Source organism: Sphaerodactylus townsendi, linkage group LG05, assembly GCF_021028975.2.
Source record: "Sphaerodactylus townsendi isolate TG3544 linkage group LG05, MPM_Stown_v2.3, whole genome shotgun sequence".
Classification (NCBI taxonomy): domain Eukaryota; kingdom Metazoa; phylum Chordata; class Lepidosauria; order Squamata; family Sphaerodactylidae; genus Sphaerodactylus; species Sphaerodactylus townsendi.
In genome coordinates, this window is record NC_059429.1 from 11,404,630 (window position 1) to 11,432,597 (window position 27,968).

General features: G+C 47.3%; 2 protein-coding genes across 4 annotated transcripts in view; one reads left to right on the forward strand and one right to left on the reverse strand.

Annotated features, from left to right (window-relative positions):
- Positions 1–666: 666 nt before the first annotated feature.
- Positions 667–17,981, reverse strand: MOB3A (MOB kinase activator 3A). Of its 3 annotated transcripts, none has more exons than XM_048497183.1 (4): positions 17,888–17,981; positions 6,193–6,768; positions 3,478–3,680; positions 667–1,194 (listed from the first exon to the last, which is right to left on the reverse strand). In XM_048497183.1, exons 2-4 carry the CDS (start codon positions 6,605–6,607, stop codon positions 1,165–1,167), a joined length of 648 nt encoding a protein of 215 aa, XP_048353140.1. In that variant the 5' UTR covers positions 6,608–6,768; positions 17,888–17,981; the 3' UTR covers positions 667–1,164. The 3 variants fall into 3 exon arrangements, with proteins under 3 accessions (XP_048353140.1, XP_048353141.1, XP_048353139.1); XM_048497184.1 differs by having other exon boundaries at positions 6,193–6,771; positions 17,888–17,968; XM_048497182.1 differs by lacking the exon at positions 17,888–17,981 and adding an exon at positions 11,659–11,860.
- Positions 17,982–21,854: 3,873 nt separating this feature from the next.
- The window catches only part of IZUMO4 (IZUMO family member 4), a 43,567-nt gene continuing 37,453 nt past the window's right edge, over positions 21,855–27,968 (forward strand). Inside the window, exons 1-2 of the mRNA XM_048497767.1 lie at positions 21,855–22,104; positions 24,944–25,024. Coding sequence (XP_048353724.1) covers positions 21,855–22,104; positions 24,944–25,024 — 331 coding nt within the window. The remainder of the gene's footprint in view (positions 22,105–24,943; positions 25,025–27,968) is intronic.

A 27,968-nucleotide genomic window follows, 5' to 3' on the forward strand; every position in this document is an offset into this window, starting at 1 on the left:
GCCGTCAGGGCTTCTGATGATAGTGGGATTCCACTCAGTGAGTGCGATCAAAAATTTTAGTAACAGGTTCCCCATGGTGGTGGGATTCAAAGCTGTAGGCGTAATAGCGGTTCCAATGGGGAGCTGGGAGCAGGGAACTGCTTGAAGATGGCGTAGTAGGGCATTCCTGGGGCGGGGCATTCCGGGCGGGCTGTGGCAAGGATGCAGCCGCTGCGCCAGTTCTTGGCCGGAAATGAATGCACGCAGGCGCAGGCTGCCACGCACGCCGGTGCACCTCCTGCTAGACTGCTTCAAGTTCTGCGCGCTACTGCTGAGAGGAGGGGCGTAACTAAGGCAAAAATCATGTGGCAAAATCACCAATTAGTAACCCCCTCTTGGCACACACAAATAATTAGTAACCTACTCTCGGGAACCTGTGAGAACCTGCTGGATCCCACCTCTGGACTCACTGCCTCAGAGAGTGGTGGAGTCTCCTTCTTTGGAGGTTTTTAAACAAAGGCTGGATCAGCATATGTCGGGAGTGCTTTAGATTGTGTGTTCCTGCATTGCAGGGGGTTGGACTTGATGGCCCTTGGGGTCTCTTCCAACTCTATGATTCCATGACCCTTAGTTCTCACCCCTCCACCCGGACACCTTTATATGGGACAAAAGTTTGTCAGCAGGAGATGGTGCTGAGACTCTTTATTATTAAAAATTATATACATTTCCAGCTGGTGGCACAAAACGAATTCCAAGTTGCTTTAAAAACCGTCCACGTGTGACATTCCCCCAGCATTTATCGCAGAATCCCAGAAGAATCAACAATGCAATACACTCTGGGACCCAACCCCCACCCCACCCCAGAAAAAAATGAAAGCAATCGTGACCTTCACACATTCTATTTCAACACAATTTTTTAAAAAGTTGAAATCCCATCCAGTGGCAAAAAAAATGACTATTCTTTTGTTTTTTTAAAAAATGTAACATTTCTTAAACTATTTCCACAGAGAGTACTAAAAAGCTTGTTTTTAAAAATATATATTATTTTCTTGTTTGTTTGTTTTTTAAAAAAAGAAATACTTCTACGATCACTATGGCTGTCTCTAGTCGAAGGCAGCTCCACAGTCCCAAGAGAGATGAACGGCAGGAATGGCTCATGGGATAGCGGTAAAATGTCCTGGAATGTCAGTGGCACATCCTTGAAGTCATTTCCTTCTGTCAAAGAGAGGGCAAAAATGTATTAGTAAGTAGTGGGGGGATTTTTAAGTACAAGGCCAAGCATTATTTTAAAGTGTTGGTGGTGTGGAACTAGAACAGGGCTGCGCCATTTTCCAGGCACTTTGAGGAAACCGGTCGACTTGTTCATTTCTGGGGCGCTGTGTGGTTTCTGGGCTGTCTGGCCGTGTTCTAGCAGCATTCTCTCCTGACATTCCGCCTGCATCTGTGGCTGGCATCTTCAGAGGATCTGATAGTAGGAGTGGAAAGCAAGTGGACTCTTTAGTTTGGAGAGGAGACGGCTGAGGGGGGATATGATTGAAGTCTATAAAATTATGCATGGGGTAGAAAATGTTGACAGAGAGAAATTTTTCTCTCTTTCTCACAATACTAGAACCAGGGGGCATTCATTGAAAATGCTGGGGGGAAGAATTAGGACTAATAAAAGGAAACACTTCTTCACGCAACGTGTGACTGGTGTTTGGAATATGCTGCCACAGGAGGTGGTGATGGCCACTCACCTGGATAGCTTTAAAAAGGGCTTGGACAGATTTATGGAGGAGAAGTCGATCTATGGCTACCAATCTTGATCCTCCTTGATCTGAGATTGCAAAGGCCTTAGCAGACCAGATGCTCAGGAGCAGCAGCAGCAGAAGGCCATTGCTTTCACATCCTGCACGTGAGCTCCCAAAGGCACCTGGTGGGCCACTGCGAGTAGCAGAGTGCTGGACTAGATGGACTCTGGTCTGATCCAGCAGGCTGGTTCTTATGTTCTTATGTTCTTATGAGTATATATACTGTGAGGTCAAAAGGGGAGGCCCTCTGAATAGAGTAGCCTGGCATGTGAGTTACAAAGAAGTCTGTAGCCTGGGAGTAACAATTAAGACAGTAAGGTCACTTGTGACTCACATACCAGGCTACTCTATTCAGAGGGCCTCACTTTTTGACCTCACAGTATATATACTCCACTTGCTTTCCACTCCTACTGTCAGATCCTCTGAAGAGGCCAACCACAGATGCAGGCGGAACGTCAGGAGAGAATGCTGCTAGAACACGGCCATACAGCCCGGAAACCACACAGCACCCCAGTGATTCCGGCCGTGAAAGCCTTCGACAATACATTGTTCATCTCTGCTGCTGGAAAATTTAGTCTGGATCAAAGCCAACCCCTAATGAAGGCTTGGACAGAGGAGGACAGAAATGCCTGTCCAAGTTGTGATGGTAAATTGGTTCGGAACGGTAAACTGATTTTTAAAAAATGTGCCCCTTCTCCCAATTAAGATCGCTTTTTTGGGTTCTTTTGTCCCTGTTTCTTTGTGAAGGCGATCACAAATTCACAAAGGCTGGCTCAGATTGCTTTATACAGGTCAATGAAGGACAAGCTCTATTAGCTATACTAAATCGAACCTTCATGTTCAGAGACAGTCTACCCCCAAAGACCAGATCTTAAGAAACACACCTTGCTGGTAGGCTTCTGGAAGCCACACAGCCAAAAAAGAGGATGTGGAATCAGATGGACGTCTGATTTGATAGGGCAATTTTCCTGTTAGCCTACCAGCTATTTATTTGTACAGTCATTGACCAGAACACAGTAAAAATGAAAAAGGATAAAAAATCACGCCAAATAAATGTTACAAAGCAATTTACATTAAATATCAAGTGGAAATTTCTCATCAGTTCAGTACTAAAATACCTAAAACAATTAACACTTGAAAATTAATGAAGAAGAAGAAGAAGGAGGAAAAAGGAGGAAGAAGAAGGAGAAGAAGGAGGAGGAAGAAGAAGAAGAAGAAGAAGAAGAAGAAGAAGAAGAAGAAGGAGGAGGAGGAGGAGGAGGAGGAGGAGGAGGAGGAGGAGGAGGAGGAGTTTGGATTTATACCCCACCTTTTTCTCCTGGAAGGTGACTCAAGGTGGCTTACAAACCCCTTTCCTTTCCCCATTGCACAACAGACACCTTGTGGGGCAGGTGGGGCTGAGAGAGTTCCGAAGAACTGTGACTAGCCCAAGGTCACCCAGCAGGAATGTAGGAGTGGGGAAACACATCTGGTTCACCAGATAAGCCTCTGCCACTCAGGTGGAGGAGTGGGGAATCAAACCCGGTTCTCCAGATTAGAATCCACCTGCTCTTAACCACTACACCCCGCTGGCTCTCATATACTGATCTACCCGTACATTGTTTCCTACGTTAAAATTCTGGCGTTCTTTAATCAAACACACACAAGCAACAGGGATTCGGCGCAAGATAACAGGACGCCACGATCCGCAGCCACGGCTCCCACTCACCAGTGGTTCCAACTCCTTGGTATCTATGAGACTGAACTCTTTCACGAAATAGTAGAAGTGCTTGTAACAGGTGTTCACGTGGGCCTCCGAGCCCATCTGGGCGATCCGGTCGAAATGGTGAATGTAGACATGGACGAAAACCCGGAAGAGCCGAGAGAGAATCTTCTTGACCACCTGGAGGAAATTTTTCGGAAACGGAGTCCCTGCAAAGGATAAGAACATAAGAACGTAAGAACTAGCCTGTTGGATCAGACCAGAGTCCATCTAGTCCAGCACTCTGCTACTCGCAGCAGAGATTCGTACAAGCGCTTATGACGTCTACTGCAGGGATGGATTGGGACAGCTAGAAAATCTCCAACCCCCAGGGTTCGATGGAGACAGCAGACGCAGGGGTCTGCAACCTGCGGCTCTCCTATGTTCATGGACTACAATTCCCAATTGGCCATGCTGGCAGGGGCTGATGGGATTTGTAGTCCATGAACATCTGGAGAGCCGCAGGTTGCAGACCCCTGCCAGAGCTAAGCAAGGGAGTCCCCTTGCCCGCGTCCCCCGGAAAACATTTGGGAATCCCCAGGAAACTTTTGAGCAGACTGAAGAGACAACATGCCCCAACATGTCACTTTCTCCAGCTTCGGTCGGTGCATCGGCTGTGGTCATTCCGTTTGGCAAGATCTGGCCGTTCTCCACAATCTGAACACATACTGCAAGGGTTTCCAACACAGCACCCATGGGCACTATGATATCCAGCGACACCTTTCTGGGCACTCACCAAGTGTTTTCAGAAAGTGGGCGGGTCAGGCTGGGCACTTGCTCAAAGAGGCTTCTGATTGGACGAACATATTAAAACTACATTTGTTTCAGTAGTGGCTGCCATTGCAGGGTTGGTTTTGTTCTCCCTGATTCCTCGTTCCCAAAGTATTTTTTAAATTACCCCTGTTCTCCTCTGCTTTTGAGCTTCCTCATGTGTGTGTGTGTGTGTCTGCCCCTGCAGCTGCTATTTCGTGGTTGTGCCCACCACTCTTTGTCAGAATTCCAAAGGCGCCCACAGACTCAAAAAGTCTGGAAACCCCTGGCATACAAGCTGGACTAATGTCCCGTGCTATAAGTTCCTACCCTTGGAAACTGTTCGGAAGCTTCAATTCGCACACTGCACAACAGCAAGATGGCTGACTGCCCTAAGTCATGTGGACGACATCTCACTAGCTTCGTTCGGGACCTATTCACTTGTGGACAGGGCCACTGAGATGGGAGGACTGGCAGAGAAGGAAGAAGAAGAAGAAGAAGAGTTTGGATTTATATCCCCCCTTTCTCTCCTGTAGGAGACTCAGAGGGGCTTACAATCTCCTTGCCCTTCCCCCCTCACAACAAACACCCTGTGAGGTAGGTGGGGCTGAGAGAGCTCAGAAGAACTGTGACTAGTCACTAGCCTACGGTCACCCAGCTGGCATGTGTGGGAGTGCAGAGGCTAATCCGAATTCCCCAGGTGAATTCAGACTGAACACGTTACGAGAGCAGCAGTGGCGTAGGAGGTTAAGAGCTCATATATCTAATCTGGAGGAACCGGGTTTGATTCCCAGCTCTGCCGCCTGAGCTGTGGAGGCTTATCTGGGGAATTCAGACTAGCCTGTACACTCCCACACACGCCAGCTGGGTGACCTGGGGCTAGTCACAGCTTCTCAGAGCTCTCTCAGCCCCACCCACCTCACAGGGTGTTTGTTGTGAGGGGGGAAGGGCAAGGAGATTGTCAACCCCTTTGAGTCTCCTACAGGAGAGAAAGGGGGTATATAAAGACAAACTCTTCTTCTTCCGCTCTCCTCCAGTGAAGATTTAACAAAATCCCACTTAAAGACAAACTCCGTCCTCATTCCTTGAAGGAGATAGAAACTGTTCTGCGTGTGCTTTTATGCAAGCATTCGGTAAACTTTAATTCAACTTCTGATAAACTCATATAGTGCCTCATCAGATGAGAGAATTGTGATCTCCTCATTTGCCGATTTTAACCCAACTGTTGCTAATACAGGAGCTAATACAGGGGGTGGTCCCCGGCCCCTCAATGATGTGGCTGGCCTCCATGCAGACCAGGGCCTTTACGGCCATGGCCCCGGCCTGGTGGAACACTCTTCCTCCAGCTGTCCAGGCCCTGCGGGATCTTGGTAAATTCCGCAGGGCCTGCAAGACTGAGTTGTTCCACCGGGCCTTTGGAGTGACCAACCACTGAGTATGGTGCCCCCTTTCTGCCCTTCTACATCTGGGTAACCCTCCTATGGGGGGGTCCAGCCGTTCCCCCCTTTTGGGGGGAGGGTTTAAAAATGGGTTTACCAGAAAACTTTTATCGTATTAACCGCTGTTTTAATGGAATTTTAGTAAGCTTTAATGATTATTTAAATGGATGGAGCCTATGTAATTTGTTATTGTGTACTTGTATGGTTTGCTCCCCAATCTAGTATTGTGTTGATTTTATGTTGTACACCGCCCGGAGCCCCCCTGGGGATTGGGCGGTATAAAAATCTAAATAATAAATAAATATAAATAAATAAATTTCTTGCCTTAGCTATAAGATTAACAGAATAACAGTGTTCGTTCAGCTGATTTTAAAGTGTTGTATTTAACTATTTTATGCCATTAAAGGTGATGATGATGATGATGATGATGATAATAATAATAATAATGAACTGTCTAATTTGGTTGCAAGCAGGCTGCCAGAAGGGAACTCACCAATATTTGTGGGGAAGAGATCCTCATTGTTTATCTGTACCTCAATCCAATCCATGAGGAGATTCATGTACTGGGGAGCGGAAAGAGCAGTGGGCTTGCGGTACTTTTCATCCTGCCAACGGTATTCGTACTTCGGGCCCCCCGACATGACCGGACACGACTTTTCTGTACAGCAATCGTTGATGGTCCCGTAGATGAGGTTGACCCGGTTGAAGAAGTCTACCACATGAACCGCCACCCAGTCGTGAAGATCCTCACCGGGAGGCAACTGGACCACCAGTTTCAAATCCAGCCCAGCATTGAGCGACGCCTGCGCCTTTTTGTGGAGTTCAAACCGCTGAGTCCCGGGTTCGAATTTCCGCTTGGGGCGGAAGGTTCTGTCTTTGTTAAAAACCTGCTTCAACGGATTGGCCATTCTCCCCAAGTCTTCCCCCCGCTCCCGACAAGTTCTCGATAGCAAAAGGCTTGCGAGCACAGCCAAACAATTTCCAGTGGGTAGCTGCCCTAACAGTCCCCTTTCAATTTTATTTTAAAAGGTTCCTCCAAATGCCTCCAGTTCTCTTGACATCTGGCAATCTGCTATGCAAGAGAGAGAGAGAGAGAGAAAGAAAGTTACATATCCTCAGTCCCACGGTGGGATGGTAAAATCTGAGCTACCAATTCACAAAATCTGGGCTACCGTTTGACATAATCCCATGCTGAAAATAAAACATCCAATATTGTAATGCCTTTGCATGGACAGTTTAGTTATTTTAGCTTCTAGCACAGTGATGGCAAACCTTTTCGAGACCGAGTGCCCAAACTGCAACTCCAAACCCACTTATTCATCACAAAGTGCCAACATGGCAATTTAACCTGAATACTGAGGTTTTAGTATAGAAAAAATGGTTGGCTCCAAGGCACGCGTTACTCAGGAGTAAGCTTGGTGGTAGTCAGTGGCTTTGCTTTGAAGCAACCATGCAATGCTTCGAACGGGTGAATCACGACCCTAGGAGGGGTTACTCAGAAGCAAGCCCCATTGCCAGCAACCGAGCTTACTCCCGGGTAAAGGATCACGCTTTCGTTCTTCCCATGAAAATCAGTGGGGTTTAACAGAACTTAACAGGGTTACCTACACTGCTTCCCCAAAACTAGGTCTTAGGTTTAGTGCTAATAATCTCCCTGAAATAATTGCACTATTGTCACATGACAAACTCTGTTTGCGCGTGCCCACAGAGAGGGCTCTGAGTGCCACCTCTGGCACCCGTGCCATAGGTTTGCCACCACTGTTCTAGCGGCATAATTTCCAAACAACGCTTCCCTTGGGCTGTGCCTTTATCAGGCTGCGAAGGAACACAAGGCGTGCTTAGCATCCCCCTTGTCAAAATTATGTGTGTTGTATTTTTAAAACTGTCCTGGATAAGTCTAGGCTGAAAAACTTTCTCTTTAGGTTGGGTTTTTATGTGTGCAGAGGGGTGGAAGAAATATTCAAACGTTATAGATCAGTGGTGGCGAACCTATGGCACGGGTGCCAGAGGTGGCACTCAGAGCCCTCTCTGTGGGCACGTGCAAACAGTCGTCCCCCCCCCCCACATCTAGGCTGGCCTGGGCTGCTGGGCTCGATTTAGCATTAAACCTAAGACCTAGTTCTGGGGAAGCAGTGTAGTAACCCTATTAAGCGCTGTTAAACCCCACTGATTTTCATGCAAAGAACTAAAGCGTGATCCTTTACCTGGGAGTAAGCTCGGTTGCTGGCAATGGGGCTTGCTTCTGAGTAAACCCTCCTAGGGTCGTGATTCACCCGTTGGGAGAGTTGCACGGTTGCTTCAAAACAAAGCCACCGACTACCACCAAGCTTACTCCCGAGTAACGCACGCCTCCGAGCCAACCGTTTTTTCTAAACTAAAACCTCAGTATTCAGGTTAAATTGCCGTGTTGGCACTTTGCGGTAAATAAGTGGGTTTTGGGTTGCAATTTGGGCACTTGGTCTCGAAAAGGTTCGCCATCACTGTTCTAGATAGATTAAAATAATGTAAAATTGTAATTGCTCATAGAGGTCAACATAACGAATGCTATCATTTAAAAGAGCTGTTGATTATAGACACTGATTATATGTGTCTGTATTTTAGAAATATGGATATAATATATTGGGGCGTCATTTTTGTACCTTTGCACCCCTTGAAAAAAAAATATAGATCCAGTCCTGTCAAAAATAGCAGCTCTCTCCCACGATGGCCTGCAACTTGAACTCAAATATATACTGCCTCCACTCTGCTATCATCCTCCAAAACTGCAGATGTATCCATCCGCCTTTCAACACATTGAAAACAAAACCCAGTGTTGATCAGAACAGTGTTTTGCAGCCTAGACTGATGCGTTGTTAAGGAAGTTGTGGACAGCAGCAAAGGAAAGACCCTGACAGAAGAACTGAGAACCAACAGCCTCCCCCACCCCCTTTACTAAGAGCCGAGTCACAGCCTGATCTAACCACATCCGGTGAACAGAATTTTGTTTCTTGCAAGAAAGCAGAAGCGTAGCAAGATCTACCCAACCACTGGAAAGGAGCAATACATACAGAATACTATAAGAACATAAGAACAAGCCAGCTGGATCAGACCAGAGTCCATCTAGTCCAGCTCTCTGCTACTCGCAGTGGCCCACCAGGTGCCTTTGGGAGCTCACATGCAGGAGGTGAAAGCAATGGCCTTCTGCGGCTGTTGCTCCCGAGCACCTGGACTGTTAAGGCATTTGCAATCTCAGATCAAAGAGGATCAAGATTGGTAGCCATAAATCGACTTCTCCTCCATAAATCTGTCCAAGCCCCTTTTAAAGCTATCCAGGTTAGTGGCCATCACCACCTCCTGTGGCAGCATATTCCAAACACCAATCACACGTTGCGTGAAGAAGTGTTTCCTTTTATTAGTCCTAATTCTTCCCCCCAGCATTTTCAATGAATGCCCCCTGGTTCTAGTATTGTGTGAAAGAGAGAAAAAATTCTCTCTGTTAACATTTTTTACCCCTTGCATAATTTTATAGGCTTCAAACATATCCCCCCTCAGACGTCTCCTCTCCAAACTAAAGAGTCCCAAACACTGCAGCCTCTCCTCATAAGGAAGGTGCTCCAGTCCCTCAATCATCCTCGTTGCCCTTCTCTGCACTTTTTCTATCTCTTCAATATCCTTTTTGAGCTGTGGCGACCAGAATACTAGAACCAGGGGGCAGACATTGAAGATCCTGGGGGGAAGAATTCGGACTAATAAAAGGAAACACTTCTTCACACAATGTGTGATTGGTGTTTGGAATATGCTGCCACAGGAGGTGGTGATGGCCACTAACCTGGATAGCTTTAAAAAGGGCTTGGACAGATTTATGGAGGAGAAGTCGATCTCTGGCTACCAATCTTGATCCTCCTTGATCTGAGATTGCAAAGGCCTTAGCAGACCAGGTGCTCGGGAGCAACAGCCGCAGAAGGCCATTGCTTTCACCTCCTGCATGTGAGCTCCCAAAGGCATCTGGTGGGCCACCGCGAGTAGCAGAGTGCTGGACTAGATGGACTCTGGTCTGATCCAGCAGGCTCTTTCTTATGGTCTTAAGATCTAATTTGAAAACCCAGCCCTCAAGAACCCCGCTGTATAACCTCTGTTGGAGTGGTTGTGTGGCTGTTAAATACTTATAAAGAAAAGGAGAAGAAGGAAGAGGAAGAGGAGGGGGAAGTACGAAAGAATTCCCCCACCCCACCTGTGATTCTCGAAGACTTTCATCTGGGTGTGCAACTCACACAAAGCAACAACACACAACCTCTTCCAAGATCAGGGAATGCTTCAGAGAAACTCTGTTATGGGACACTGAACAACTCAGTCAAGATCTATACAGAGACTCAACGTGCAAACCACTTGCAAAGGAGCCAAGACCAGAACACAAAGCATGCAGAGATGCGGTGGGGCAGCCTCCTTTAACATACAATTTTGCAACATAATTTTTAAACTCCCAAATTGGATAGAATGTGCCAGTTAACGAATGCAGCAGTTGAAGCACAAATGGCATTTTCCCAAAAAAAAAAAAATCAGCCCACTGCTTCTTGGAACTTCCCAATAAAACTAGCATTCAGAGGTACACTGCCTCGGCATGTGGAGGTTCTTAGTTACCAGACAAGGTAGAAGACTGGCAGAATGAATTTGGAGCAGGATGCGCCGCTGGACGCAGTTCAGTGCGGAGCCAGGAATGCGGCAAGACCCTTTTTCCTTACAAAAGGAGATGCCGGTATTACACGTGACATTATAAAAACCATGCACTTGTCTGGGCACCAGAACAGAGGAGAGAGGTTCTCTTCCTGTGCTATGTGCAAAACAGAACATGAAGCTACCTTTTGCAGCGTGCCTGATGGCCCTTTGGTCAAGCTAGATTAGTATTTTCTGCTCAGACTGGCAGGGGCGCTCCGGGGTCTTAAGCAGGGGCGTAATGCCCATTGGGCAAGGTGGGCAGCTGCCCAGGGCATCACCTTGTGGGGGGCATCAAAATGCAGGGTTCGTTTTTGGGTATTTTTAGTGGTTTTCCATTTTTGGCCTGCAGGGGGCGCAGTTTTTAGGCTAGCAGCAGTATCATCAGGAGACTGTCCTTATGCTACCCCCCAAGTTTGGTGAGGTTTGGTTCAGGGAGTCCAAAGTTATGGACTCCAAAAGGGGGTGCCCCCATCCCCCATTGTTTCCAATGGGAGCTAATAGGAGATGGGGGCTACAGTTTTGAGGGTACATAACTTTGGCCCCCCTGAACCAAACTACACCAAACCTGGGGGGTATCATTACAGAAGTCTCCTGATGAGACCATGAAAGTTTTGAGACTGTGCCTTCAGAAATGTGCCCCCCCCCACCCCAGCCTGCAACCCCCATTGACAGCAATGCAGAAAACTCAATGCAGAACAAAGATTCTTGGGCAAATTTCTGGGATGTTCCTGCAGGGGGTGCATTTTTGGACATATCAGCACCAAAATTTCAGGGTATCATCTGGAGACTGTCATGATGTCACCCCCCAAGTCTGGTGCAGTTTGGTTCAGGGGGTCCAAAGTTATTGGACCCTCAAAAGGGTAGCCCCCATCTCCTTAGCAAAGAATGGGGGATGGGGCACCCCTTTTGAGGGTCCATAACTTTGGACCCCCTAAACCAAACTGCACCAAACTTGGGGGGTCCCATAAGGGGGGGGCATCCTACTCAGGTTTTGCCCAGGGCTACAGTTTGCCTCATTACGCCCCTGGTCTTACGTAGAGCATTTCCCCAACATTCAAACCCCTTTTAACTGGAAATTAAACCCTGCGCATTCAAAGTTCCCCCTTGCCCTAAGCCACAGTCACAAAACGCTCTAGTCCAGCAGTGGATTTCACGAATTCAAACCTACCTTGCCTGTTTCCCCTCCCCAAAATGCAGGACCCCCGTAGTGGATGAAGTCTCCCGCGTCAAATCCCAGCGAGAAGGCCTTCTGGGAGCACAAATTCACCTCTTTCCCCTGCCAGAGGTGCGCAGATCTAGTGGCAAGATTCTGGAAGCAGGAGAGGAAGAACGTGTTTCAAGGGAAGCCACCTCACTGGGATGGAAGGGGGCCGGCGTGGGGTAGCCTCCAAGCTCCCAGCTGCTTCGTCCCCTCGCGCTCACAAAACCGAAGTTTCTTGGCCTGCTGATTAACATGCTCCCTCTGCGCTGAGTAACGCTTTGGAGTTGCGTTATTTCCTTTTAGGGAAACCACACTACTGCACTTGAAAAACTGAACCACGCGGCTGATGCCAAGTTCCACTTTTGGTGCCAGCTGGAATTCCTCTTCGGATCAACAATGCAGCCGACGCGGTGTCATGGCTAGATTAGACTCAAGGAGATCCGGGTATGAAACCCCACAGGAGCAGCAGTGGCGTAGGAGGTTAAGAGCTCGTGTATCTAATCTGGAGGAACCGGGTTTGATTCCCAGCTCTGCCGCTTGAGCTGTGGAGGCTTATCTGGGGAATTCGGATTAGCCTGTACACTCCCACACACGCCAGCTGGGTGACCTTGGGCTAGTCACAGCTTCTCGGAGCTCTCTCAGCCCCACCCACCTCACAGGGTGTTTGTTGTGAGGGGGGAAGGGCAAGGAGATTGTAAGCCCCTTTGAGTCTCCCGCAGGAGAGAAAGGGGGGATATAAATCCAAACTCCTCCTCCTCCTCCTCCTCTTCTTCTTCTTCTTCTTCTTCTTCTTCTTCTTCTTCTTCTTCTTCTTCCTCTTCCTCTTCCTCTTCCTCTTCCTCTTCCTCTTCCTCTTCTTCTTCTTCTTCTTCTTCTTCACAGAGCCTTGAAAGTCTGCTGGGTGACGGTAGGCCAGTCATACCCGCCCAACCTAACCCAGGGACGGTGAACCTTTTGGACTCCGCATGTCAAAAATTTGGAAAATGTCCAACTGGACTCTGCTGGCAAGTCACCACTCCACCCCTGATGAAAGAGGAACAATTCTCTACATGTATTGTCAAAGGTTTTCACGCCGGACTTAACTGGTTGTGGTGGGCTTTCTGGGCTGCGTGGCCACGGTCTGGTAGATCTTATTCCTAACGTTTCATCTGCATCTGTGGCTGGCAGATTCAGAGGTGTATCACAAAGAGAAGTACTGCGATAGACCTCTGAAGATGCCAGCCACAGATGCAGGCGAAACGTTAGGAACAAGATCAGAGGTGGGATCCAGCAGGTTCTCACAGGTTCCCGAGAGCAGGTTACTAATTATTTGTGTTGCCGAGAGGGGGTTACTAATTGGTGATTTTGCCACGTGCTTTTTGCCTTAGTGACGCCCCTCCTCTCAGCAGCAGCGCGCAGAACTTGAAGCAGTCTAGCAGGAGGTGCACTGGCATGTGTGGCAGCCTGCGCCTGCGTGCATTTGTTTCCCGCCCAAGGACCGGCGCAGCGGCTGCGTCCTTGCCACAGCCCCGCCCAGGAGTGCCCCGCCCCTGGAATGCCCGGCCACGCCCCTGTCGTGCCCAGCCCAGCCCCATTGGCGCTACGCCACAGTTTAAATCTCACCACCATGGGAACCTGTCACTAAAATTTTTGGATCCCACCACTGAACAAGATCTACCAGACCATGGCCACACAGCCCAGAAAGCCTGCAACCGCCAACTCTTTACATATTCATTTATTTTTTAAAATACAGTCCAATCATGCGTGGTCCTCTGTATTACATAAAGAAATGTCCCACAATTTCAAAAAAATGACTCAAGCAGGAAGAATCATTGTTGTCAGGTATTGGCGAACACCGGGGTGTCAACCAAAACGTTGTGGCATGTCACCTTTGACACGTGTGACACTGGTTTACCATCACTGACCTAATTCATCTCACAGGATGATTTTGAGGCGTAAAATGGAACTATGTAAAGTGTTTTGGATCCCCACTAGGGAGAAAATCAAGGCACAAATTCAGTAAATAAAAAATAACAATGGCAAGCAGAAAGATTCACACAAAACACATATGTCTTCTGATTATTGGCAGTTTCTAGTTTTTTTTAATCCAGAGCAAGAGGCAGGGAGGAATCATCTTGCGACAAGATGCCATTTGGAAGAATCAGATTTCTGATTCCCCAATAGTTCTCGGAAATAGACAGCTTTTCAGAAATGAATTTCCTCTAGCAGGAAATTCCTTGTATGTTTCTAACTGGAAAACTATCCGGGATTTCCCCACTGAATATCAGCCAACAGTTCACATTTCCACACTATGGGTGGGTGGGTGGGGTGTGTGTGTGTGTGTGTGTGTGTGTGTGTGATTGGTCTATAAAATTATGCATGTGATTGAAGTCTATAAAATTATGCATGGGGTAGAAAATGTCGACAGAGAGAAATTTTTCTCTCTTTCTCACAATGCTAGAACCAGGGGGCTTCCATTGAAAATGCTGGGGGGAAGAATTAGGACTAATAAAAGGAAACACTTCTTCACGCAACGTGTGATTGGTGTTTGGAATATGCTGCCACAGGAGGTGGTGATGGCCACTCACCTGGATAGAGTTAAAAGGGGCTTGAACAGATTTATGGAGGAGAAGTCGATCTCTGGCTACCAATCTTGATCCTCTTTGATCTGAGATTGCAAATGCCTTAACAGTCCAGGTGCTCACAAACACCCTGTGAGGGAGGTGGGGCTGAGAGAGCTCCGAGAAGCTGTGACTAGCCCAAGGTCACCCAGCTGGCGTGTGTGGGAGTGTACAGGCTAATCTGAATTCCCCAGAGAAGCCTCCACAGCTCAGGCGGCAGAGCTGGGAATCAAACCCGGTTCCTCCAGATTAGATAACCTCCTACGCCACTGCTGCATGTGTACTCTAATCACAGTTCTTCGGAGCTCTCTCAGCCCCACCTCCCTCACGGGGTGTTTGCTGTAAGAGGGGAAGGGAGAGGAGTTTGTAAGCCCCTTTGAGTCTCCTTACAGGAGAGATAGGGGGATATAAATCCAACTCTTCTTCTTCTTAATGGTCCCTCACCGGAAAGGCTTGGAATCTAATAAACAAACTTCGAGCTAGGGGGGAAAACATATTGATGAGCCAGCCCCCATCCCACACAGACTCCAGATTCACGACTTGGCGAGTATACTTTGCAGCAGAATTTGCCCTCGGTTCTCATATTTGTAAAAACACAGTTTGCAGCGCAGTTCTATGGAGAACTACTCCAGTCTAAGCTAACTGATTAAGTCTCACTTTAGGACTGTACTGTTAATTTATTTGGGATGTTTACACCTCAAACTCTGTCGTTTGCTCAAGGCAAATAACCCCAGCACGTCAAACAACGAATCGTGCAGCTGAACATTAAAATAACGATAATAAACAAACCTACACAGAGCCCCCAAACGGTGAAAACGCAGTCATAAGTTTCAGGGAAGTGGGAAACTTCTGGACAGATATGAAAGCCACTGCCAAGGGTCAGCAGAGCTGAATAATTCAGCACCCAGTTCGAATTCTGCCCCTGCTCCAAATTCACTGGGCCTCTTTTAGCACGGCAAACCATACTCTTCCACGGCTTCTTCGTATAAGATTACTGGCCTATTTTACAGGTCATTGCAAGGACCACAACAGAATATTCATAAATCAGCATCATCCATTTTAAGGGGGCCTTTGGAACTATCGGCAATAAAGTCCAGCCCAAGCGAGAAACGCCCCGCATGCTGGCAGGGGCTGATGGGAATTGTAGTCCATGCACATCTGGAGAGCCGCAGGTTGCAGACCCCTCGACTGCATTCACACAAGGCTGAATCCAGAGCAAGAGGAGAGTCAGCTTTTGGGACTTTTCAGGATGTCTCATTCCCGGAATGCACGAATAAGGGATAAAAGAGCAAAATCATTTTTCCCTATTCCCAGGAAAGGGTTGGCAGGCTGCCCCACACAGCACACAGACGCAATAAAGTCCTCAGTCTGACACATGATAGACTTGAGATCCCAGCCCTGAGACACGATTCCCTCTCCTAGAAACTCTGACAGCTGTAACTTCAAATGAGCCAAATATCCAGAAAGGCAAGGGAGGAGATAACACAAGATATGGGGAAAGAACACCCCCCACCCACCCATCACCAGCACAGCCCATTAACAACACACAAACACACAAGTATATCTTTATATAGTTAATTCCCTGTGCATATTCTCTTTCTAAACCTGCCCAACCAGCTTTCTTGTTATCTGATACTGACTCTTGTGTCTGTTATAGGCTAATGGCACCCTTTGCCCCAGCAGACAGGAAAACTTGAGCTCCCAAAGAAAGCCACCAGCCTTCCGTGTGTATCCCGTGCATCGCCCTGCTTTATTTTATGTGCTTTTCATGCGCATTTGCCAAGGGAAGGCCTCCGGCCATGTGCAATCCACTACGGCCGATGGTCTTGCTATATATACCACCCTAAGATGGCACGATACTTTTACAATCTCGATAACCCTTCACACTGTAGAGTTTTCACGCTTGCCAGGGCGAACGGCTTTCCCTCTATTTTATTTATTTATTTATTTATTTATTTATTGCTTCAATTTTTATACCGCCCGATCCCCAAAGGGCTCTGGGCAGTGAACAACACAATTCAACATCAGGCAGGAGCAAGTCATACATAAAATATAAATACATAGGCTCCATCCCATATCATCAATAAAATAACTTAAAACTCATAAAAACAGCGAAAACAGTTAATACATAAATAGACAGGGCGTCCAAAACCCCAATTTAAAACCTACCCCCCAAAAGGGGGGACGGCGGGCCCCTTAATATGAGGGGACCCTGATGTAACAGCCCCAAAACAAGGAACAGTAAAGAGCAGTAAGGGGGCACTCTAAAGTCATGGCAGGAAGATTTCAAGACACTCCGGCTTTAGAGAGCCTGTTCATGTTCTGTAAATTCAGCGGACCCGATCCAGCACGTTCTTCTGGATGGTCAACTTCGTTCTACTCCACGTAACATCCCTTTAACTTCCACTTCTCAAAGCAAAAAAACCGCATTGTCGATGGTCCATGTGGCGTCCCATCTACTGAATTATCGTTCTCCTGAGATAACTAACAAAGTTGCCTCTTTTTTTTAGCTGAAGTGGTCAATGAAAGAGGACAGCTTTCTCATTGATCTGATTTTAACGAGTCCGATTTAATTGTTTAAAGAACGCAGTCGTATGTTTTTTTTATAAGCTTTGTATTTTTAAATTCTATGTAGTTCTATTGGATAGTCTTAACATTCCAGTATTTGAACCTGATGGCTGAAATGTAATGTCTCTACATACGACGTGCCTAAGGTCTTATTGATTTAAGGGTCTGCAACCTGCGGCTCTCCAGATGTTCATGGACTACAGTTCCCATCAGCCCCTGCCAGCACGCGGGATGTTTCTCGCTTGGGTTGGACTTCGTTGCCAATAGTTCCAAAGGCCCCCTTAAAATTCTGAGTTACGTATTTTTCTGAGTTATGGATTTTAACTATTTATCACTTATTTATTGTGCACATTGTTTTAGTTGTGGTTTTGCTGTACACCGCCCAGAGCCCTTCGGGGGTGGGCGGTTTATCCAATTTAATAAATAATAATAATAAAAATAAAATCGATGATGCTGATTTATGAATATTCTGTTGTAGTCCTTGCAATGACCTGTAAAATAGGCCAGTAATCTTATACGAAGAAGCCCAGAAAGAGTATGGTTTGCCGTGCTAAAAGAGGCCCAGTGAATTTGGAGCAGGGGCAGAATTCGAACTGGGTTCTGAATTATTCAGCTCTGCTGACCCTTGGCAGTGGTTTTCATATCTGTCCAGAAGTATGACTGCGTTTTCACTGTTTGGGGGCTCTGTGTAGGTTTGGTTATTATCATTATTTTAATTTGCAGCTGCATGCCAATTGGCCATGCTGGCAGGGGTTGATGGGAATTGTAGTCCATGGCAGGCTGGCATGGCCAATTGGCCATGCTGGCAGGGGCTGATGGGAATTGTAGTCCATGGCAGGCTGGCATGGCCAATTGGCCATGCTGGCAGGGGCTGATGGGAATTGTAGTCCACGAACATCTGGAGAGCCACAGGTTGCAGACCCCCCCCCCCCCGCTTTGCAAAGCCTTCCCGTCGGGGCAATGCACCGCTACTCACGAGTAGCGCTGGCACCGGAAGCTCAGTTGCACTAGCGGCGGCACACAAAAGAAGGCAGGCACTAAAGTTGCAACGTGGATTGAATTGTGTTGGGGGGGGGGGAGGAGAGAGGAAGCCACACCCGCATCCAGCATCCACACGTGCATCTTACCTGCGGCTGCCGACAGCGACCTCCTTCCTTGGTCCTCGCAAACTTCTTCTTCGCTGCCCACTGGAGGAAAGAGGAAGGCGGACGCTCCACCCCCGCAGCTTTTCCGCGAGCCCCAATCCGGCAAACCCTCGCGCGACTCCTCCTCCTCTTAAAGGGGCCAGGTAGGATTTCTTCAAAGGATGAGCAAGAGGAGATATGTCTGTTGCAGCCGGGCTGGCAGGCTGAAATCCAACAGGCAAGGCTGCTAGTAACCCTGGGCTGAACATTGAGCAAAATAAGCACATGCTTAGGGGCCTCCAGGAAAGAGGCCATGCTGGCAGGGGCTGATGGGAATTGTAGTCCATGGAAAGAGGCCCCGGCTTGATGTTGGCACTTATGAACAGCTGCCAGGTGAATAGGTGCCAGGTGAATAGGTGCATCTGAAAGAGATCTGAACGCAGAATTCTGGGAAGACAAAGTTATTGAGACGCTGCTCCAATGGACAGATTAACAAATCTCATAAACAGACAGTCAAAACAAGAGTTTGATGAGAAATGGGATCTGTATTTTTTTTAATGAGGCTGAATCAATTATGTACGAATAATAACAATAGTAAGAATATTAATTAGTTATTAAGATATAAATAACTGCTTACTAGGTACCTATTGCTGTTTTGGAACTAAAGTTAGAAGGTAACGGATTTTAAAAGTATATAATGTTCTCTCTGAATAATATTAGTGTAATTATAAGATCCAATGTGTTAGAATTTAACTATATATATATATAGTTTCCCAGCAACTGTATTTTCTTTTTCATCTTTCTATATTTTCTTTTCTGTTTTTAAATTATATTTGAGAAAATTAATTTTTAAAAAATGAAGTAAAGAAGGTCCCATAGGTTCTGGTGGGTTTTCCTATGGGACTGAACGGGGAAACTGACGAGTCATTTTTAAATTCGGATAATTGGAATCCATTTCTGAACACCTCTTTAAGTACGTCATTTCCTTATGTTACCCCCGTCTACACTCAATCTGTTTCGAATCCAGAAGCTAGTCAGATTTTCAGTCTGGCGTCTGTCTGCTTTCCATACCCCCCCAGCCCAGTCCTGCAGCTTGGAAAGCCGTCGGCACCAAACGCGTACACCAGCCTCAAACAATTGGGGGTCAGCTTGGAAACAGTCCCAAAACAATTAGTTTATATAATACCTTGGATCAAAACAAGAATCATTTCAAAATCATCGCTACATAAATCTGGCCAAAATTGTCCAACAAAAAAATATGTGGCATACAACATTCACAGTACCTCAACAATAGAAAGTAGTTCAAGCTTGTAAATTTTTAATACATGAGTTCTACATCATTGCCTCTTTGATGAGACATGATTATTAATTCATGGTCTTTTTTTGTCATAGAGGGCAGAACAGGGGTATATGGTGTGCCCTGAGAAAATGTATTTGAAAATTTCTCAAGTCTACCTCTTTGGGGTCTAGAGACATGGATTTTTAAATTTCACCTTCTAGTCTTTTTTGTAGCATGTTGTTATAGTTAACAGTCATGATATTGAGTACGTTGTCCTTTTTGTGTTAGAGAAGATTTGCATTAATTATACGTCTCTTTTTGTGATTTTTCTTCCTTACAGTTTCGAAGTTTGGAAAAAAAGAGGTTGGTGTACACTTTTGGCACGGAGGTATTCCAGGTTCTCTCTAGATGCACCTGCTCCCTTTTTTCTTGTTGATGTGATAGTCCTGTCGCTTGGCCGGTGTGTGGGCTCCGAGAGTTCTGAGAGAACTGTGACTGGCCCAAAGTCACCCACCTGACTTTATCTGGCGGAGTGGGGAATTGAACCCAGTTCTCCAGATTAGAGCGTGCTGCTCTTAACTCCTACAACGCACTGGCTTTCCCCCCTCTTTAATCAATCAGCTTAAAATCATAGAGCCTAAAGCAGGAATTTCAGTTAAACAGTTTGCAGGCTTGTTCGGGTTAAGCTTGCTATTGTCAAGAAGTTTACCCTAAAGCCAAACTTCCCACTTCCGAATCTCCTGGGCTGTCCCAAGGGAAGGGTCTAGCCAAAACACAACCTCCCTGTAAGGTAGGAAAACGGCTTCAAGGTAACACAAGGATGCATGCTCCATCTTGGAAATTCTATATCAGGCATAATTAATAGAAAGCCTTTCTGTGTTCCCATACAATAGTATTAGGTTTGTGCATCTTCGATCCATCATGTAAAATGCTTCTTTCTATTAATTATTAATTAAGTCTTTCTATTAATTATGCCTGATATAGAATTCCCAACGTAGGGCAAGCATTCTTGTGCCACCTTGAAGTGACCAAGCTTTGGCAAAACAGGCAGTCATCTGGAAGTCCCAAGCCCTACTCCAGAGTCCTACTTTCCAGAGCCCTACTCCAGAGCCCTACTTTCACAACACTCCACCCCATCACGGATGATCTTATGGCCTGCTTCGCAGGGCTGTAAGGAGTGTTGACTGAATGCATACAAAAATATTTTGAATGATGTTTTCTGGGAGCAGCAGTGGCGTAGTGGCTAAGAGCAGGTGCACTCTGATCTGGAGGAACCGGGTTTGATTCCCAGCTCTGCCGCTTGAGTTGTGGAGGCTTGTCTGAGGAATTCAGATTAGCCTGTGCACTCCCACACACGCCAGCTGGGTGACCTTGGGCTAGTCACAGCTTCTCGGAAACTCTCTCAGCCCCACCTACCTCACAGGGTGTTTGTTGTGTGTGTGGGGGGGGGGGGAAGGGCAAGGAGATTGTAAGCCCCTTTAAGTCTCCTGCAGGAGAGAAAGGGGGGATATGAATCCAAACTCCTCCTCCTCCTCTCTTCTTCTTCTTCTTCTTCTTCTTCTTCTTCTTCTTCTTCTTCTTCTTCTTCTTCTTCTTCTTCTTCTTCAGGCTAAATTTTGGTAGCGACATGTTGATAATGTACAAAGAGCACTAGGATATTTATTACTGTTTGCTGTCAGTGTTCTGTCATGCTGTAATCTTCACAACAGCCTTGCGATATAGTATTCCCTTTGTCACAAATAAAAGGTGTGGTTGCCGTGTTTTTGGGGGGGAGAGGCAATATTTGAACACAGGGATTCTTTATTTGGTTTTCTGCTTCTATGAACCCGTTGGCAATGCTTGAGACAAATTAGGATTACTGTAGTACTTTTAAATGTCTGTAAACCAGAATGCATTTTCTCCCCTTTGCTCTATGTAACATGGGTTGTTAATTTTTTTTTCCCCAGCAGGGCTTTTGTGCTTCTAGGAAATGCATCTCAGGGAGAAATTTTACCAGTGAAGCATAGGCGTCCTACGGAAGAAACAAATTGGCAACCTGTGTTACATAATATACAGGAGAGAAAACATACTGGTCCTTTCTATAGGGAATAGAAAGAGTTGTCAACCAAGCCTCATCTCAAGGGTTGCCAACTCCAGACTGGAAAAGACCTGAAAACTTTGGAGATGGACCTGAGAAGGGTGGGGTTTGGGGAGATCCATCCTGGAGTTGCTTGCAGTGTGATCCGAGTTTTGCCATGCAGTTTGCCTCGTACATCCCCCAACTGAGTTGCAAGTCCTGGGGTATCAGGGATGTGCCGGCAGCAGGTCCACCTCAGCAGGTCCATCTCTGAGAAGGGTGGGGTTTGGGGAGCAGCAGGAGGTTCTTCAGAAGGTTATAATACCATGGATTATACCTTCTAAAGAGGCTCTTTTCTCCAGATAAACTGGTCTCTGACTGCAAGAGATCAGTTGTCATTTCAGCAACCACCTGGAGATTGGCAACCCTCCCCTCCACTATGATTATCCACTTAGACTTGGTCGGCCTGGTTGGGTATTGCTGGGTCAGTTAAAACAAAGGAACGTTCTGGAACATTCTGGAGGGTTCTATGGAACCAGAATGCCTTGCAGTAATTCCTCCATTGTGTTTGCTGGCGGGTTTAGGTTCTGGAATCATGATCCCTTTAAAATACACTCCGGCAGCCAACCCGAGGAATGGGTCATCGAGGCCGGGTCAGGCAGACCCTCATTCTGGCCTTGATGGTGGGGCTGGCCCTGGGGCCAGCCCCATCCTGGAGTTGCTTGCAGTGTGATCCGAGTTTTGCCATGCAGTTTGCCTCGTACATCCCCCAACTGAGCCGCAAGTCCTGGGGTATCGGGGATGTGCCGGCAGCAGGTCGGCGGCTGCGGGGTTGGGCTCAAGACACGTTGGACGAGATTCGCCTCGATGTCCCCCTTGAGATCCGTGAGTCACCATATATGACTGTGAGGCCCCGCCCACCTCTCTAAGAGACCTAGAACCCTGTTCAAAGGTGGTCAAAGGCATCCTCCCCAGCTATGGCGTGTTCCATTTCACATGTTCGACCGGGGGAGGTTCATGGGTTCAAACCCCTCCCATGACATGTCCGGCTTGCTTGAAACAATGCATGGAACGGAACAGCTAGAAAGTCAGCTCAGTCACAGGTTCAAATCCCTCCCATTACATGTCCGGCTTGCTTGAAACAATGCATGGAACGGAACAGCTAGAAAGTCAGCTCATTCACGGGTTATTGAAGGATATTAAAGGATATTGAGGAGATAGAAAAAGTGCAGAGAAGGGCAACGAGGATGATTGAGGGACTGGAGCACCTTCCTTATGAGGAGAGGCTGCAGCGTTTGGGACTCTTTAGTTTGGAGAGGAGACGTCTGAGGGGGGATATGATTGAAGTCTATAACATTATGCATGGGGTAGAAAATGTTGACAGAGAGAAATTTCTCTCTCTTTCTCACAATACTAGAACCAGGGGGCATACATTGAAAATGCTGGGGGGAAGAATTAGGACTAATAAAAGGAAACACTTCTTCATGCAACGTGTGATTGGTGTTTGGAATATGCTGCCACAGGAGGTGGTGATGGCCACTAACCTGGATGGCTTTAAAAAGGGCTTGGATAGATTTATGGAAGAGAAGTCGATCTGTGGCTACCAATCTTGATCTTCTTTGATCTGAGATTGCAAATGCCTTAGCAGACCAGGTGCTCAGGAGCAGCAGCCGCAGAAGGCTACTGCTTTCACCTCCTGCATGTGAGCTCCCAAAGGCACCTGGTGGGCCACTGCGAGTAGCAGAGAGCTGGACTAGATGGACTCTGGTCTGATCCAGCTGGCTTTTTCTTATGTTCTTATGTTCTTATGGGTTCAAACCCCTCCCATTACACGTCCGGCTTGCTTGAAACAATGCATGGAACGGAACAGCTGGAAAGTCAGCTCAGTCCCCATTAAAAAAATCTATACCTTGCACCTAATATCTTCAGCCTGAGCTAGAACACGCATGGAAGCTGAATAATGTTGCAACCACCTCTGGGAATGCTCTGTCCCACCACCCCCATTATACACAACAGTGTCTACCCTGTTTCCCCATATAAGACATCCCCGGAAAATAAGACGTAGTAGAGGTTTTGCTGAAGTGCGAAATATAAGGCATCCCCCGAAAGTAAGACGGAGCAAAGTTTTTGTTTGGAAGCACGCCCGCCGAACAGAACATAGAAAAATAAGACATCCCCTGAAAATAAGACATAGCGCATCTTTGGGAGCAAAAATTAATATAAGACACTGTCTTATTTTCGGGGAAACACGGTAAGTAAATGCTGGCGGTGCTTTGCAGCACCAGCTGACTTCCAGGTTTCACCACCATAGAGCTGAAGGCATGTCTGGACGCCCCCCTACATATCCGGACGACCCCACTGTGTGTCCAGGTGGCCCCACTGTGTGTCCAGACGCCCCCTGAGTGTCTGGACTGCCCCCTGCTTGGCCCACTGGCTGCCAGTGCCTTCATCCCCTCTACTGGCAGGGGTTTCCAGTGGTGGGATTGAAATAATTTAAGAGAAGAGGAGGAGGAGTTTGGATTTATATCCCCCCTTTCTCTCCTGCAGGAGACTCAAAGGGGCTGACAATCTCCTTGCCCTTCCCCCCTCACAACAAACACCCTGTGAGGTAGGTGGGGCTGAGAGAGCTCCGAGAAGCTGTGACTAGCCCAAGGTCACCCAGCTGGCGTGTGTGGGAGTGCACCGGCTAATCTGAATTCCCCAGATAAGCCTCCACAGCTCAGGCGGCAGAGCTGGGAATCAAACCCAGTTCCTCCAGATTAGGTACACGAGCTCTTAACCTCCTATGCCACTGCTGCTCTGGTTCCGGTGGTGGGATTCAAATAATTTAACAACTAATTGTATGCAAGCACCATTTTAACAACCGGTTCTGCCGAAGCGGTGCGAACCGGCTGAATCCCACCACTGAGGGGTTCCCCTTGTGTCAGAGGAAAGGGCAAACATGTTGGTGTGTCCCTCAGCCCCATCCAAAATCTGAGTCCCCCCCATGGGTGGCCGCCCTCCCCTACCACGACCAGGTCTTGAAGTCAGTGTATGGACCCAGGGGGAAGGAGGAGGGGTGGAATGGGGATGATTTTCCACCCCCATGTGACTAAATGGCCACAGCCCAGGGACATTTTGACCCCATATGTCCCCCTGAAAGGTACGCCCCTGTTGCCCCCCATCTGGATTGGGCTGTAAATGCTGCTTATGCGAGCACATGGCTCACTGGTGGAGCATCATGGCGTAGGAGGTTAAGAGCTCGTGTATCTAATCTGGAGGAACCGGGTTTGATTCCCAGCTCTGCCACCTGAGCTGTGGAGGCTTATCTGGGGAATTCAGATTAGCCTGTACACTCACACACATGCCAGCTGGGTGACCTTGGGCTAGTCACAGCTTCTCGGAGCTCTCTCAGCCCCACCTACCTCACAGGGTGTTTGTTGTGAGGGGGGAAGGGCAAGGAGATTGTCAGCCCCTTTGAGTCTCCTGCAGGAGAGAAAGGGGGGATATAAATCCAAACTCCTCCTCCTCCTCCTCCTCCGCCTCCTCTTCTTCTTCTTTTGTGCAGAAAGTCCCGGTTCAATTTCCCCATCATGCCCAATTTCAAAGGCCAGTTAGGGAGTGGATCAAGTTATGTGTTGCTGTCTTCTCCTCTGGAAAACCACTCTGTGCTAGGCAGAGTGGTGGGCACGTACTTTCAAACCCAGTGGTTGTTGATAATATTTCTCTTTCTCTTGCCACGCAGCTCTTGAGGAACTCCAGAAAGTAGCAGTGAAAACCTATTCGAAACTTAATGCTGTGTTCAAAGGGAAAACCTATAAGCCAGGTGAATGAGCAACGTCTCGTTTGTTTTTATACCTTTTTGATTGTGGGGAATTTTATTTGGATCTCACCTTTTAACTGTTTTGTCTCTGGGCCTTTCCCTCCTTTCTGACTTCTCTCTCCCCTCTTTGAATCTTTTCTCTTCCTCTTCCCCCCCCCTCCTCTGTTTCCCTTTCCTCCCAGGTGGGAGGGGACCTGTTTCTTTTGCTTGTGACATTTTCTTAAAATGTCAGAGAAAGGAAAAGTGGCATGGTATAGTCAGTGGCAGGATCCAAAAATTTTAGTAATGATTCCCATGGTGGTGGGATTCAAACAGTGGCGTAGTGCCAATGGGGCTGAGCAGGGCTTGACGGGGGCAGAGGCGGGCATTCCGGGGGCGGGGCATTAATAATTTCTCTATTACTGTAAAAAACTCTTACTGTAAAAAAAAAGGTCCTAATTTCCAGCTGGTATCTTTCTGTCCATAATTTAAACTCATTATAGCAAGTCCTATCGTCTACTGCCAACAGAAACAACGACTTCTCCTCTAATTGACTGCCTGTCAAATACTTCATACTTTCAAATACTTAATTTTGTTCCTAGAAATCAAAATGTTTGGGTGCTGTGTGGTTTCCGGGCTGTATGGCCGTGTTCTAGCAGCATTCTCTCCTGACGTTTCGCCTGCATCTGTGGCTGGCATCTTCAGAGGATCTTCTGAAGATGCCAGCCACAGATGCAACTCGCTTTGTGAAGCGAAAATACTGCTAGAACCTGGCTCCATACAGCCCAATCTAGCACCCAAGTGATCGATCATGAAAGCCTTGACAATACAAAGAAGGATACTTTCCTTAAACAAGGAACTTTACCATATTTCTAAAACATGTTTTTAAAACAGCCCAACAGGGAGAATTATCCCATTTTCTACCTTCACTAACCAGCCACATAGGAAACAACAGGACTGTATGATTTTTGGACCTAATGGAATTTCTAACGAAAAAGCAGACCCAATTAGTAACCCCTTCTCGGCACACACAAATAATTAGTAACCCACTCTCGGGAACTGGTGAGAACCTGCTGGATCCCACCTGTGGGTATAGTCCAGTCAAGTCAGATCTCAGAAGCCAAGCAGGGTCAATATTTGGAAGGGAGACCACCAAGGCAGGCTCTGCAGAGGAAGGTTGCGGCAAACTACCTCTGCTTCTCACTTGCCTGAAAAACTGTTTGCTGGGGTTTATCTTAAGTTAGCTGTGACTTAACAGCACTTACGTATGTACATATATATAAACTAAGGGAGGGAAAGTGGCATGGTAGCCCTTGCTGGGATCAGTCTGAGTTCGCTGCAACTTGGTGGCACTGTATACAAACACACACACACACACACACACACACACACACACAAGTGCCAGAGGCTTCTAATTATTACTACTGTTGTTATTCAGTAAACTAGCAGAGGTTTCAAATATATGATGTTGACCATGTTTTACAATAAACAGCCAATAGGAATCTAAACACAGTCTAGTTCAGGGGTCTGCAACCCGCGGCTCCAGAGCCACATGCGGCTCTTTCAGCTTTATACTGTGGCTCTGCATGGCCTGGAGGTTGGAGGGTCAAGCGTGAAGTGTCCCTCCAACCCTCCAGGAGAATAGCATAATCTCGGGAAGAAAAGGTAGAATGGGAGGGCTGAACCCGGGCATGGGTTCGTGCATGAGGGTGCCAAGCTTTCAGCAGGTCTCTTCCACTCACCTCTCCTCTTCCTGTTTTTCCTAGCTGCTCTGCTCCGTTGGAGGCAGAGGGGTTTTTCCTGCTTTCGGTGCCTCCCGTGCCTCCTCCCAGCACTGGGAAGGAAAGGTGAGGTGGAGGGGGCTCAACTGGAGAGGCAGTCTCCGATGGCGGAGCCACCTCCCTCCTCGGCTTCGCAGTAGATCTTTGGGGCCATGGAAAATGGGTCCAAATGGCTCTTTGGGTGGTAAAGGTTGCTGACCCCTGGTCTAATTTATCCACTAGATCACATGCCTTCCTGCAGAATTAAACCAGTTTCACATCAGTTTCTTCTCTTAAGGGAACCCTGGGAAGTGCAGAACAGCTGCTAGAGCAGCAGTGGCGTAGGAGGTTAAGAGCAGTGGCGTTCCTGCCTAGGGACAGGGGGTACCCTTTGTCCCCGGGCGCCCCCATTTGGTCACATGGGGGGGCGCCAACATTTCAGGGTCGTTTGTGTATTTTTTAATGTTTTAAGTGTTTTCGTTCACTGCTCTGGTGCTCTGTTTCAGAGGAGGGCGCATTTTAAAAGTGCTAGTGGCACCAAATTTCAGGGTACCATCCAGAGAGGCCGTGCCCTGGATGATACCCACTTAAAATTTGGTAATGTTTCTGGTTTCAGGGGTAAGCAAAGTTAATGGACCCCCCAAAGGGGTGCCCCATCCCAATTGATGTTTTCAATGGGAGCTAACCTGAAATGGGGGCTACTCCATTTGAGGGACCATAACTTTGTGAGTCCCCTGAAATCATAACTTCATCACTCAAACTTGGGTGGCATCGCTAAGAATAGTTAACAGATGATACCCTGGAACATTTTGGTGTCACTTAGCTTAAAAAATACACCCCTTCCAGGCACCCCAAGAAATTGCTACCAAGATTCTTTTTGTTTTGCAGTGACTTCTTATCATTTGTAGCCAATGGGGAATTTCTTGAGTGTGTAGGTGCAGGCTTGCACATTTTTGAAGATAGAGGCACCAGACTTTCAGGGTGGCTCCAGGGGAGGGCCCCTCCTGGTAATAGCATCCAGGTTTGGGAAACCTTTGCTTCTGGGAGTTCAATTTTATGGGCCCCCAAAGGCTTGTTTCCTCGCTCCTGCATTCATGAGAGAAGCCTGTGGGCTGAGTTCTCTCAGAACTCTCTTCAACCCCCCCCCCCCCCCACTCCTCAGAAGAAAAAGCTCACCAAGCTTGGATGCTATTACTCAAGGCCTCTTG

Excerpts from the sequence above, each read along its gene's own strand:
- MOB3A (XM_048497183.1), bottom strand. The coding sequence starts at position 6,607 with ATGGCCAATCCGTTGAAGCAGGTTTTTAACAAAGACAGAACCTTCCGC. Across the intron at positions 3,681-6,192 it reads TCTCTTCCCCACAAATATTG|GGACTCCGTTTCCGAAAAAT; the intron begins GTGAGTTCCCTT and ends TATCCTTTGCAG. Across the intron at positions 1,195-3,477 it reads CCAAGGAGTTGGAACCACTG|AAGGAAATGACTTCAAGGAT; the intron begins GTGAGTGGGAGC and ends TCTCTTTGACAG.